The sequence below is a fragment of the Chinchilla lanigera genome, unplaced genomic scaffold, assembly GCF_000276665.1.
Source record: "Chinchilla lanigera isolate Chin_1 unplaced genomic scaffold, ChiLan1.0 scaffold00002, whole genome shotgun sequence".
Lineage (NCBI taxonomy): Eukaryota > Metazoa > Chordata > Mammalia > Rodentia > Chinchillidae > Chinchilla > Chinchilla lanigera.
This window is the reverse complement of record NW_004955403.1, coordinates 15,658,774-15,673,593: the sequence shown is the minus strand read 5'-3', so window position 1 is coordinate 15,673,593 and position 14,820 is coordinate 15,658,774. Positions and strand designations below refer to the sequence as shown.

General features: G+C 37.3%; 1 protein-coding gene across 1 annotated transcript in view; it reads right to left on the bottom strand.

Moving 5' to 3' along the window:
* The window catches only part of Cerkl (ceramide kinase-like), a gene marked incomplete at its 5' end in the record, with an annotated part of 107,911 nt that overhangs the window by 54,364 nt on the left and 38,727 nt on the right, over positions 1-14,820 (bottom strand). Inside the window, 1 exon segment of the mRNA XM_013512521.1 lies at positions 6,522-6,764. Within this exon segment, the coding sequence (XP_013367975.1) occupies positions 6,522-6,764 (243 nt within the window).

Here is a 14,820-nt window from a genome sequence, read left to right as displayed (position 1 = left end):
GCCCACATTCTCTACTTGTTCTATTATGTGACGTTCTTGGTGTCGATGTTACGATTGCCTGTCTCTTCAGATCTTACTCTAGTGTTTTCCACATAGAATCAAGCCAGCCTGCTCTGGGTTCAAGATAGTTATTTCTCCTATTCTTTCATTAAGCACATTTTATATGGAAATGATGTTTCCACACAAATACACAGCTTGAGGTATAAATTTTATCCAGTTGGAGGTTTGGGTTAAAGATATTTTAAGTTCATCACTTTCGCAAAGTTAGGTAGCACTACTAGTGACTCAGAATTGAGTTTAATTTTACTGTTTCCCTCTGAATGTCCAGCTCACAAACCAATAGAAAATTCAAAGAAAAAAATGAAGTAAGCTTCTTTTATGCTCAATTTCATTACTTGCTTTGATAGAAATTTAAGTTTCAAGCAAGCATAGGGATGCACACCTGTAATCCCAACACCCTGGGAGGCTGAAGCAGGAGGGTTGCAGGTCTGAGCCCAGCCTGGGTAACTCAGTGACTTAGCCAGACCCTACTTCAAAATAAAAAATAAAATTAAAAACAGCAGGCAATGTATTTCAGTGCAAAGGCCCTGGATTAAATTGCCGTAACCACACACAGACACAAATACATATATATACATTCCTGATTTGCAAATGGGTTTGTGGCAGTATCTTATAATCTTACAGAAAGGAAAATTTCACTTAGCTATATTTAATATTCAAATATATATTTAAGAAGAATCTTATTGAAAAGAATAAAAATATACAGGCATTCTCTGATAGTTTAAACTAAAGATTTGCTGTAAGTGTACAGTTTGGCAGGGCAAGGCAGGGCAGGTACAAAGGCAGGGCAGATAAAAAGGCAGGGTGGGTTATACTACACTAATAGCCTAATGTCTTTATAAAAGACTATATCAGAGATTTTCAAATGTCTTAGTTTTGGAAGGTTTGCTCAAAGGAAGGCTTACTCAGAAGCACTAAGAAATGGTGACAGCCCCAGACCCCAGCTTTAGCCACCACAGGACACGAACATCACATGACCTTTGCCAGCTAGAGTACCTCAAGCGGGGCTGGACTTTGACACTGATACGAGGAAATATGTATTGACTCTGTTTTTACATTATTTAAATGAATAGGTAAATATTTACACAGCAAAGCATATAAAAGTGACATGCATCGTTCTAATGTCCAGTTCAACTCATCATAACCCAGTCTTAAATCTCTTTTTCAGCGCTTCAGAAGAAACATTGTTTATATTTTATACATAACATCCTCACGGAAAACATGCGTTCCCTAAGAAGACAAGTTTTGCCATTCAAACAGTACACAATCAAATGTCTGAGGCTATTATTCTTTTGACACATAGCAACTGCTCATTTAAAAGTAATTGCTATGATAATGATTTCTAGCTTGTTTTTCTTTGTAAGTACATCATTTGGAAACATATCTAAGTAACAGCATCACATTATTCTATTCTTTTGCTAAAAAAAAAAAAATTATGCCTGGCTCATTTAATTGAAGATACAGCTTTGACAACAGAAAAACAAAACAATAAGAAGAAAAACACATTTTGCCACGATTTTCTCTTACAAGAAAACACCAATACTGAACACAAGCAATGTTTGTGAAAGTCCTGATGTTTTCTCTCAAGGATTCTTCCCATGACGATTAACATCCTTACTATGAGGGACACGGTTGTGGCATCTAACAATAAGTGAGAGAAAGGTACTCTTCTTGGGAATAAAAAAACATTTAAATAAGTTTTCTAATTTCTTTAGGCTTCATATCTGAAAGCTGAGTGAAGCTACTTAAATGGAATATAAGAGCAAGCCACCTTATAAAGACAAATGAATTAAATCTGGCTCACTTATATTTGCTTACTCTGTAAAATCAGCATCTAGAAATGAAACTGAAAAACCTGGTATCACCCAAATGTATGCTAAGACACCTGGGTTAATTGTCTCTGGATAACTATAAGACATTAGAAATCACTTAATAAAACCGAAATAACAAAAGTCAGGGGCTGGGGATTTAGCTCAGTGGCAAAAGCACCTGCCTGGCAAGCGCAAGGTCGTGAGTTTGGTTCCCGGTACCGGAGAAAGAACAAAAAAAACAACCAAAAAACGAAATAACAAAAGTTGATAATCCTACACTGGTGGTAGTGAATGTGTGGCACACATGCCACAGCTGATTGCTTGAAAGCAAAAAGGTTTGCCATCACTGTCCTACATTAGAAGAGCTCTTTTTTTCTTCTAAGATTTATTCTTCTCTATTTTGAATAAGTAGCCTCCCAAGATTCTGTATTTGGTCCTTTGCCTTTTAAAAACTCTTCGTTACTTTTTATTGCTGTGACAAAATACCTGACACCCACAAGTTAAAGGAGTAAAGGTTTATGTTGGCTCAGTTTGTAGAGGTTTCAGGCCATAGCTGACTGGCTCAAAGGCAGGGTAGCCTGGCAGTCGGGCATCACAGAGGAGAAACAGTCCATGGCAGAGGAGCCAGGAGGGAGCAGCAGCGGAGCAGCAGCAGCAAGCCTCTTCACTTTTATCCCAGCCAGGCTACAACCCCTTTGGGTAGTGTCACCCATACCCAAGGTGGGCTGTACCATTATGCACACCCAGAACTATGTTAAACGAATCAGTGGACTACTTTAGTTATCACACCCTTAGTCCATATCCACTCTTAACCCACTCACACACTCACACACCTCCAAAAAGCCTCATCTGTGAGGGCAAGACACTTGCAGGGGGGTGGGGGCTAGATACAAGCCATAACAAACTGTATTCTATTTCCTCCCAAACATTTATCTATTCCCATCACATCAACTCTTCAAAACTTCATCAAAGTGCCAGACCATTCATGCTTTCTGCTAGGGTCTTGTAATGTCCCAAATGTGTCTACAAAAGAATGTCTACCCGTGAAATCCTTGTCCTGATTTCATTCTATCTTATTTACCAAGTCACTCAGCTTTTCTTTTCTCTTACTACTTTTAAAAATTCTTTACTGGCAGACTTCTGCTAAGTGTTCAGGGCTTTGAACATAACTTGTGGGGTATTTTGTTATTTCCTCCTGTATAGAGTGCCTGCAAAATAGCCTCTACATATTCATTTAAATTTAGTTTATAATATTTAGGGAAGAAGTTGGTCAAGGGTCCACAGGCAGTTACAGGTCACTGTTTCTGGGAAATCCAAGTATGTAAATTGTTTTGAGTAAAACTGAATATACCTAGTATGCACAGACGCTATACATTTGTTTTGAGATAAGGTCTTACTATGTAGTCCAAGCTTACCTCAAATTCACTATGGAATCCAAGCTGGCCTCAAACTCCTAGAAAATCCTCTAGCCTCAACTTTCTAAATGCTGAGATTACAGGTGTGCACTACCACACCAGGCTAGATGCCATTTTTAAGAGCTATGCGCATTTGTCTTTGTATCACAGGTATATACAAAAAGCAAAAAAGACTACATTAAGATACTTTCACCAAAATGATTATATAGTCTTAATTACTTTTTAAAAACACTTAAATTTCTGAATCAGTGATAAGTGCCATGTTACACTGAAAACAAAACCTAACTGGAAAATAATCAGCCTTGAAAACTAAAGGTCAAAAATACCTACCCCCATCAGCCTATTTTTGCCTTACCCGCCTTACAGAGTAACCAAGGCAAGGTAGCTAAAGCAAGGGTAAGCTGATTGGGGCTGGCCTTTTTGATCTCTAGTTTTCAAGGTTGGTTATCTTCTGGTTAGGTCTTATTTTGAGGGAAACAGGGTGTTTGTAATCGCTACTCACTCATAACTTCTTTGGGGCCAATAACGTATTTTTTAATACAGTGAATTACCTCATCGGTCTTCAGGGGAAAAGAGTTCATCTAGGAGTACATCTCCTTCATTTTTGTTCTCCCAGTGCCTGAGACAAGAGTCTGATGCAAAATGTGTTAGATGAATGTAAAATATCATACTGCCTTCTAGTCATAACGTTACGGTGACTTTTCCACTACAAAAAACTTAAAAAGATGCCAATCAACTATACGCAGAAAATTGGAACATGAAAGAAGTTAACTCATTTTCAGATAAAAACAGCAACTGTGCTAGCACTCTTATTTTTATAAACTTACAATTACCTAATCACTCTTCGTCAATTAGACTTAAAATCTCAAGTATTTCAGAGTTCCTTTCTTCTGCCTTCTGGCACTACCAATTTGTTATTTTCCTGAAAATTCGTCAAATCTTATTCATTGCTCTGATTCATAGTGTAAATGTGCACATTTAAAAATAACTCAAGGGGGCTGGGGATTTAGCTCAGTGGCAAAAGCGCCTGCTTGGCAAGCGCAAGGTCGTGAGTTCAGTTCCCGGTACCGGAGAAACCCCCCCCCCCAAAAAAATAAATAAATAAAAAATAAAAATAAAAATAACTCAATATACAAACTATATTAAGATTATGATTATTACAGTAATTAGACTAAAAGTCCAACTACTTGAGGCTTGACTATCTCCTTCACGTTTTCCTTATCAGGATAAAAGTTGAGGAGTGGGTATAAAAGGCTGGCAGAAAAAATCCCAGTTGTTTATACAGACAAAAGCCAAATAACTCAATGCAATTTTAAAAACAATCTATTGATTTCATTGGCAGAACCAGTTAAAAGCAAAGTATCTGGACTTAAAATTGCCATGTCTGATATTTTACAGTAAAGCATATACAGTTTTGTTGTAATGTAAACTTCTGTCCATCATCTATCAAACTTTAATTACCTCCAAACACCAATTCTTCAGGTGGGGAATTTTTTTGGAGGTTGGAGAAGGGTGGGGTCGACTGACCAATAGACAATCATCTCGGTCAGATTTGATGCATCGAGACAGTGAATAGAGGTAGTGAATGTGAGACCGGGGATAATGCACACCCAGACTAACCCATGCCCAGCAGAGCCGGAGACGACCACGGAAAGGGAGACACCATGCTTCAGCCCAGAGGGACTGGGAAGGGCACAGGATTTCCTGCACTGAAAGGAGGAGGTTTGCGCCAACTACACTGGATGCAGAGGAAGGTACTTTAACACCTGGATTATACAGTCTGAAAGTGAAAGAAACATAATGAAAAAAAAAGGTAAGATCATAACCTTAAAAAGAAGGTGCCCAGAAGGTGTGGTGTATCCACCTGTAAATGGTGAAGATGACTTGGAACTGTCCATAAAGGGAGCGCCAGGAAAGAGAAGCTGACTCCTCCTACGAGAACTGTATTTCACTTGGGTGCAGAGGTGGAATTTACTCTACCTTGATTAGGTTCCTTCATTCTCATCAGAGGATTTCAATCCTGTCAGGTTTGTCTGCATTGCTTGCTTTTACGTCAATTTATTTGCTTTTGATCAGCAAAATAACTCTGTACTCCAGGATCATGGCAGAGAACATGACCCTCTAGGTTTTACAGTCTCTAACTCTTATTGAAGTATAAAAGAAACATCACCAGAGGATGATAGCTTAAAAGATATGTAGTTTATTTATCTTTATAATTTGTTTAGATTTCAACCCTAGGTCAAATCAAACTATCACTCATTAAGAGAAATATCTGGGCAGTGTTTTCGTAGCGTTTCATTTGGTTTTGTTTTTGACAGGTCCTTCTACTCCAGTAAAATTGCTTTTACAGAATTGAGCTTTCTTGTGATTTTCTCTGCTTCCAAGCTATTGATTTTATGGGTGAGATGTACTGAAGAAGTCAGCTCAGCCTGCTTCCCATGAGCCCCCTGGGAGATCCTCTCAGCCCTTCAGGGTAAGGAGGAGTTTGCCTCTGCTAAATAATGACATATTCACTTTATAGACCATGCAAGTTTTATGAATATCTAGTTATGTTAACACATCTCATTCAGTTGAAATAATTAATTTTTCATTTGTAAATTATCTCTTTTGACAAGAATAGATAATAACAACAGGATAAAGGACTTACCGCTACAGTGGAACATTTTTAGTTAATTACACATGTTTTCTGCTTTCTGAGGGATGAACTAAATTATGGCCTCTGTGATTTCCTACGCTCTTAAAAAAATCATGTTTCTTCAGTGATCCCAAGGGTCCCACAAGCAAGCACGGGGCTACTAGTTCTAATGCAGACACTTCAGCTTATCTTCACAGACCTCGCCTTAGTGGCCATCAGCATGGGTCCTCATGGTCTTTATTAATCGGCAGGGCCTGGAAACTTCTCACATCACTCTGCCTGGTCTTTGTCTGGCACCCACCTCTGTGCTGAGTTTTCTAACCCCAATCTGTACCATCAGCTGCACCAAACCTGTTCTTTGATACTAACCTTTTGAAAAATCTACCCTTAAAAGAGACAGCTCTCAACTTGCATGGTACAAAACACAGCTCTTCAAAGACTCTCTTCAGAAACTCTTATTCTGAAATATTTAGTAGATAGCACACAACTTACATCTCAACATAATCAACTACTGTTTGTACCCACACATGTAACATGCTTAGATTATAACCTACATTAAGGGAACTATGCCCATCAAAAATTCCCATAAGGAGAACTCACCTGCCAAAATTTTCTTCAACTCTCTAAACCATATGGCACAGTGGTCTTCACTGTAATTAATAAGATCAAGCACAGAATCCTTTAACTTATTTTGTTCCTTTTTCAAGCAGATGAAAAGTGTGATGCCTAATAAAGTGCCTCTTCTTTGCTGTTTAAAGGAACAGCGCCGTTTCAGTTTCACTGAGAATATATCTTTGAGCTCAACAGAGTCTTCTTTACATAGCAGATCAAACTTGGCATCACCTGAAAAGAAATTTAAAGTTTCAATCAAAATCATTATGTCCATATTTTAAGTGTGTAATAGGTAAACCCAGAAAATCTTTCACCATAATATTTGTATGACTTTTCCTTTTCCCAAGTCTCTGTTTTAGAGGGAAAGGTGACAAAAGAAACTTGGGATCACTAGAATGAATGGAGACAGACCCCATCACACAAGGCCTAATATAACATTCAGAATCTGAGAATGTTCAATACATGAAGAATTTCATGAACATACAAGTGGGTGATCAAAAATATGTTTAAATTTTTAAAAATTATTACAGTAAAAGACACATTGCCATCTGTCCTCCTCCAAATACTTCCTCTAACTTTGAACACACTGATCCCATCGTTCTTGCTATTTTCTGAAGCAGTTCTGGAGGTGCTCCTTCAGGAGCATCTTTACAAGGAATGCTCCTGCCCGGCGCCATCAAACAAAAGGGCAGGCTCATAGAAACATTGCCGTGTGCCCTTGAGCCAGCTTTTGCACCAGAGTTAGCACCACATGACACTTGGCTCTTCTCCAAAGGCAAAAGGACAATGAAAAGTAGAGGCTTTAAATAGATTCAGGACATCAAGACAGCTAAGACAGTACAACTAAAGACACTTGTGAAAAAAGGATTTCCACAAGTGCTTCAGAAACTGGCAAGGAGGCCAAGATACAATCATGTACAAGTCAAATTCCTGGAGAGGAGAAGGCTGCGCAGAAAGCAAACTCTAGATCTGCAGGGTTCCTCCTAAAGTCCTCAGCAGAGTGTGAAGGTGTGTGAAGCCAGAGACAAAACTACAAACAACGAACAAACAATGCTCAGAGATCACCATGGTGCTCCTACCAACAAAAGTGGAAAAACACTGAAAGTCACAGGACACCCCAGGAGAGTACTGAGAAGAGGACTGGCTCATTAATGAGTTGATGAAAGGATGTTTTCACTCCACCTAATAAGTCTAAAAAGCGAGCCTTAAATAATTTCACTGTTTCTGAGGAACTTACAAAGCACAAGAATATTCTTACTAATACAAAAATACCCTGCAACTCTACATGAGAACATTCACAGTATCTTTCATCCAACCCTACAAAACTAGGAATGCAAACAAGGAAGAAAGTCTGACCTTAATAGGAGAACAAGTCATGCACTGAAAGAAATGCAGAAATGGCAGAGGTGCTAACCACCACAGAAAGCAGAGGCCCTCACAGCTTCTTAGGCCCTCAAAGGGTGCACAAGATTGAGCTTAGTTGGAGGAAGGACTTTCGCTTTTCAGCAGTTCCTTCCCTGTGTTCCCAGGAAGCTTCTGTCCTCTGCCCGTCATTCTAGTCACACAGTCTGATTGCTTATGAAACACAGATACTGCCGTAAGGTAAAGGAAGAGGAAGCCCTTTCCTCAATGCTAGTAGGGTGGGAGAACCCCAGTCCATTTCTCAGGCCTGAAATTTCTTCAAAGGCTTAGGTTTCGGGTTCAGTTGTGATTTATTTCTGTCATCCTTCAGTGACCTGAGAATCAATCACCTTCAACGTATCAACACTACAAGATTTCCTTTGTATAGTGGAACGCTCTTAGACAATCACGCCATAATCATTATTACTACAATCAAGGATTAAACTAATCAGTAGAATGTTCGTATTTGGGCCAAAATGCTATGTATACCTTTATGAACTGAATGATTCACCCCATCTTTTTTTTCTTAGCAGTGCTGGGAATTGAGCCTAGGGCTAGGCAAGCATTCTACCATGGAGATCCAGTCCAAACCCACCCCTTTTCTATAGATACTAATCAGTTAATCTACATTAGCAAGATTCACTTTTCTCTAGTACAGTAGTTCTTAAACTACTAGTCTGCGAGCCCCGTTGCGTTTTTCAAGATTTGCGGGTCAGCTCCACATAACTTTTCTTTGCATAGGTTATCTCTCATTATCACTCTCTCTCTCTCCATCCATCCATCCATCCATCCATCCTTCCATATTAGAATTTAAATTGGGACATTTTAAAGCAAAAGATACAAAGCATATACTTCTGCAGCTTTGTATAGTAAAACAAAAGCTTCACAGGCTGAGGCAGCTAGGGCAGAAGCTTCACAAATTCAAACCCAGACTGGCCCAATTAGTGACTTAGGGGCAACCTATCTTAAATTTAAAAGAAGGGAGGTGGGGGTGAGATATAGTACAATGTGAAGGCCCTGGGTTCAGTCTCTAGTACAAGAAAGAAAAAGAAAGGGGAGGGATTATAAAACAAGAAAGGATGGAAGAAAAGAGGGAAGGAAGGAAAAAAAAAGAGAGAAAATACTATTTTAAAATATTTTAATTTTTCCCTTTGATCATATTATGAAGTTATAACCTCCTCTTAAAGACTCAACATTCCAGTTAACTACAATTTTTTTCCATATTTATACACAAAATTGTCACCAGTTGACTGGTGAGGGTCCCTCTAACCTGCCTCCTTTGCTGTAACCTATCTATGCATTTGAAAATAGCCTTTCTTGTAACAGTATAGTGTTCTGAGCTCAACTGAATTTCTCTGGAAGTCCTGTCCTTTCAGGAAAGAATATTCTAGAAACTAGAAGCTGGTTGGTTTGGTACTATAAACAAGGGAAACCAGATTCATTCCTAGTAAATCAGGACTACATTAGAACTGGTGATCATGTTACCAGTTAGTTATTTGTACCAGTTGAGTAGGAAGGCATGTAGTCTAGGTCTCCATAACACTTGGGCAAAGCCAAAGATATCTTACCCCCTTCCTCTACCCTCAAGAATGAAAGGAAGAAGCCTTATCAAAGATCCTGGAAGATCCTCAATCTGCGGTACATAAGGCACTATGTGGTAAATAACGTACTGTGGGGTTTAAGAAAACTTGCCTTCCATAGGGGGACCTGCTGGGTGTCTGTTGCATATGGCTGAATGTGTACAGACAATCCTACTGCTTTCCAACCTGAGCAAATTCAGACAGTGTGTTATACTTTTCTAGAAATCAGTCAAAACATTAACAAAGTTGAATACCTCTCCATTTATTTTTCATCTGTATTTCTTAAGAGTTGCTGCTATAAATGCTTTTCTCTATTTCTATTTGATTGTCTTTTTTATTAATAATTTGTAGTTCTTCAAAAAGTCTTGAAAATTAGGCCCTTACTGCATAACATGCTAAAAAAACTTCTAATCTAAGCCTAATCTTATATTAGCTATGACATTGTGTCACATGTAAATTTAGTTTTATATAGTCAGACCTACAACAAATAAACAGCACAAAAGAAGAGGAGAAGAAAGGAAAAAAAAAAACACCTATTGAGGGACAGAAAAAATGTGATGAAATAAATTCTTAACTTTTCATTTGAAGTCTCATACTATAGTCTGAATTCTCCCATATGCCTGTGCTTTACTCTCATTAAAAGGTAATTCAATGACTACTCCAACTGAAAACCCCTCATACATTGCAAATTTGAAGATATTAACCAATTCTGGTAGTTAAAACCAGAATTTCCAGAAATAAGGAAAGAATACCAACTATCACCTTCACTATTCCTAATTATTCTCCACATCCTAACTAATAATAAGAAAAATAAAGGCAATGACAGTAACTGGTAGTAGGGTAAGGAGTTGAGGTTGTAACTATCAATGATATCAAAACATATCTATAAAATCTAAAAGGATCAACTTAATCATTACACCTAGTAAAAATATGCACTAAGGAAATAAGTTATATTTATATGCATGAAAACAAAATAGACATGCAGTGATCCCATACCAATTAGCCCATTATACCTAGGAATAAATTAGCAAAATGATGCTGGACTTGAATGGAGAAAAAAGCCATTCATAGTATACTGATATGCAAAGAATTGACTAGAGATATACCACGTTCAATATTACATATTTTCCACACCAGGATTCTAATTATTAGATACTACTTTATAGTACTCTCAGTCAAAATCTCAATGGTATTTTCTCTGATGTAAGGAAGGGCAAGAAAATTGGTAACTGGCAAATTTTCTCAGAAAAATAAAATAGATTACATTAACAGGGCATTTTTTTAAAGATCATGAAGGGGAGTACATGCTCTCTGTCAGATGTATTTTGTGATGTTATAATTACAGTATCTAGAAACATAGAAACAAATGGACCAGAGAAACACTTCTATGCATTTTTAAAATCCTAATGTGATCATGGTGAACAAGTTCAATGGGAAATAGTGAAAGGAGATTTAAACAGATTAATCTTTTGAAAAGAAAAAGTAGAGCCCTATCTCATAATATACACCAATATTTCCATATTTAAAAGAAATGTATATAACTGTAAATTAGAATAGCCCTAAGCATAAGTCAAGAAGGACCTATAGAGATCAAGATAATTAACATAAAAAGGATGTGATGCCTGTAACATCCTAAAGACCCACAAAGAAAAGTCATAGGAAAGGTCAAATTGGCAGAAATATTTACAATGCACGACAGTTATATAATCCACTTAATCAAGAAAAGGAACGCTTAAATGGAAAATTACATAAAAGACCCAAAATTACATAAAAGACCCAAGCAGGCATTCCACAAAAGAAGAAATGCAAATTGACCAATGAACATATGAAAAAGTTCAACCTAATTAGTAATCAAAGAAATGCAAATTAAAACAACAAGATACCACTTTTTGCCTTTTAGATTGGCAGGAGATCAAAAATAAGGCTCAGTGATGTTACAGCGAAAGGAAGTACTCCCAGTGCTGGCGGGAATGCAAAAAATGGTACCTGCTGGAGAACAAATATGTATCAAAAGATTTCCAAATGTTAATTGCAGCAATACTTATAAGAGCAAAAATATTTGAAGCAATATGTATGCTCTTCAATAGAATGGATGAATAAAACATACTTATCTTCTGTAGTTCATTTTCTCTTACTTCAAATAATTTTTTTTAACTTTTATCTTAAAGATTAAAAAATCTGACAGAAATGAAGACATAATCAAAACAACACAAAAACAACAAAAAACATACATGACCTCAAAACAAAATGATAAGAATTAACAATGGTTGCTACATTACAGACTGTTATCTTCAATGAAGTTGCTCAGTCCACCAGACATAAGAATGTAAGATTGGTCAAACAATCAAAGACAGTAACAAGTAATTAAAAAAAAAAAAAACATTGGAAATGATGCAGAGCTTCACCATACAAGATGGTAGGAGTTTAAATGGTTCATAAATAAGCAAGTGCCAGCTCTGTGTTTTGTCTAGGAAGACATACAGGTTAAGAGGTTAAATGAGGGGCTGAGGATATAGCTCAGTGGCATAAGTGCCTGCCTGGCAAGAGCAAGGTTGTGAGTTCAATCCCTGGTACCGCCAAGAAAAAAAGAGGTTAAATGAGTGGGATAAATGCAAATTACAAATTAATCAGAGTGGTTTGGTCCCACTTTCATTAAAACGGTATTCTTTAAAAGAGAAGAAACTCAAGTAAAAAGTAAACAATTGATACTGGTTACCCATTAAAAGAGAGGGATGAGGTAGGGGATATAAAGTTAAAATTACTTAATAAACTTCCATAATTTTCCCCTCCAATACTCAGCATCATATAATTATTTTAAATTATAGAAAACGAAAAATGTTTTAAAGTATGCAAGATTTTGATCCAACATTTTACCTCCAGGAATTCAGTCTAACAAAAGCAAAAATCTGCACAATTAATCTCCAAGAAGGTTTACCCCAGCACTATTTGAATAAATCACAGAAACAACCTAAAGGTACAATAATACAGTATTTCTATAAAATATATCTATAAAAAGAAATGCTACAGAGCAATTGAAATGTAGCACTCTAAATAGAAAGGTGTTCAAGTCTAGGGCCATACCACCCTGAACGCGTCCGATCTCGTCCGATCTCGGAAGCTAAGCAGGGTCGGGCCTGGTTAGTACTTGGATGGGAGAAAGTGTCCAAAACAGCAAATTTCCATTACTATTTTGTATATATTTATTGAAGATATAATGTAGATATATTTTATATGCATGTAAATATGAATGTTCATGAGAGAATGCAGAATGATAATGATGTTTTGGCAAATTTTCCTTATATGAATTTCTAATTGTTCTACAGTGAAAATATTTGTGATTAATTGAAAAAGATAATTTCCTTTGCTCATCCTAAATTGTTTCCAGCTGTTTTTAATAATAAGCATTGTAAGGGCTGAAACACTGTGTCACCCTGAGAAGTTTAGAAGTTTAACTAAGCAGCTCAGCAGGGGTCAGGGTCCTCATTTTGTAAACATCTTCATCCTGTGCAAGAAGAGGGCACGGAGATGGTGTGAGTGCTACACCACCTGCCCTGGGCCCTAGCAGGGCCGGGGGTCCCTGCTTACAATACAAAGGAGGAAAAGAGGCTTGCTTTTCTCCCTCACCTTTTTTGCTCTTGTTGCTTTTGCTGTCTTCTGCTGCCTTGTGCCATGCCAACCTGCTTTGGAACCAGCTGATTATGCACTGAAACTTCCACAAACTGTGAGCTAAATAAACCTTTCCTTCCTTAATTTTGGGTGTTGAGGATTTTGTCTCAGCAACAAGAGAAAAGTAACTAAGACAAGCATGTACTACAGAGCAAACATCACCCTAAACACATGACAGTATTATCTCATTTAATACTTAGAACAATCCCATAAAAAGATGTTTTTTCCTAAAAAAGACAGAGCTAAAGACAGAAGTAATTGTCCATGCTCGTAGATGTGGTATGAGTCAGATCCAAGATCTGAGTCCAAGCAGTTTGGTTGGTTGAAACAATATGGAACTGATACAAGGTCCTTCTACAAGAAAACACATTCATGGAGACTCTAATCTGCATCTGATATTATTTTATATTGAGGCATAAGTTAATTGTAATGAAATGTACACATTTTATGGATATATACTGTATATACACCTATAGGTATAATCCCAGTAAAGACACAATTTTTTCATTATTTCAGAAAGTTCACTCAAGCAGTTTCCCAGTTAATCCCGTATGATCACTGTTTTCATTACGCTGTAGCTTATTTTTGCCACTCCCCTAACTTCATATAAAGTGTTGTGCTTTCTGTGTCTAATTTATTTCACTCTAAAGGTTTTTAGATTAATTCATATTTTCTCATAAATACTGAGTGGGAATAAAAAATTCATAGTAAAAATATGATTACTCAGAAAGAACTGTTATTTAAAAAAACTATTATCTGCCACTTTGTTGAGGATTTATTAGTTCCACCTTTCCCATCCTCCAACTATTTGCTTTTCTTTTTAGGATATTTGTATTATAGGTTTATTTTCCCCCACTATTCAGGTAGGACTGAAAGATAAAATCTGCATATGTATTTATGGTGTTCAGTGTAATGCTTTGATGTAGGTATACATTGTGAAATGGCTTTGCAGAGCCATCACCTTTTGTGAGAACACTTAACATCTGATCTCTTTACGATTTTCAAGTATACATGAATTACAGTCACCATGCTTCAGAACAAATCCAGAGCTTCTGTATCCTGTTGCCCTACAACTATTTTACGCGTTATTCAACATCTCAAAATTGCTTCCTTCCCTCCCAGACCCTGACACAACTGCCATTCTACTCTGACCTTCTAGGAGTCCAACATTTTAGATTCCACGTATAAATAAACTCATCTGGGTTTAAATCTAATGAACAAGCAGGTGAATCTTGGTCCTTAGGAAAGCTACAAGACAGAAAATGTTTAAACTAATGGAGCAGCATTTCATCAGAAACTGAGGCAAGGGGGCTGGGGATTTAGCTCAGCGGGCAAAAGCACTTGCCTGACAAGCGCAAGGTCGTGAGTTCGGTTCCCGGTACCGGAGAAAAAAAAAAAAAAAAAAAAAAAAAAAAAGAAACTGAGGCAAGCTTCAAGGAGCTAGTAGGTTGGATTTCAACAAGAAAGAGCACCCAGAGGTGACAATTTTGACAATCCCTGAGATGGTATTCCCTGCTTTCACAGCTTGGGCTTTCCAATCTTTGGATTTCCTCACAGATTAGAATCTGAGCTTTTCACAGGAATGGTCTTTCTGCCAATGGGACAAAAAGAAACAAAATAGTAGCACAGACTGAAAATAT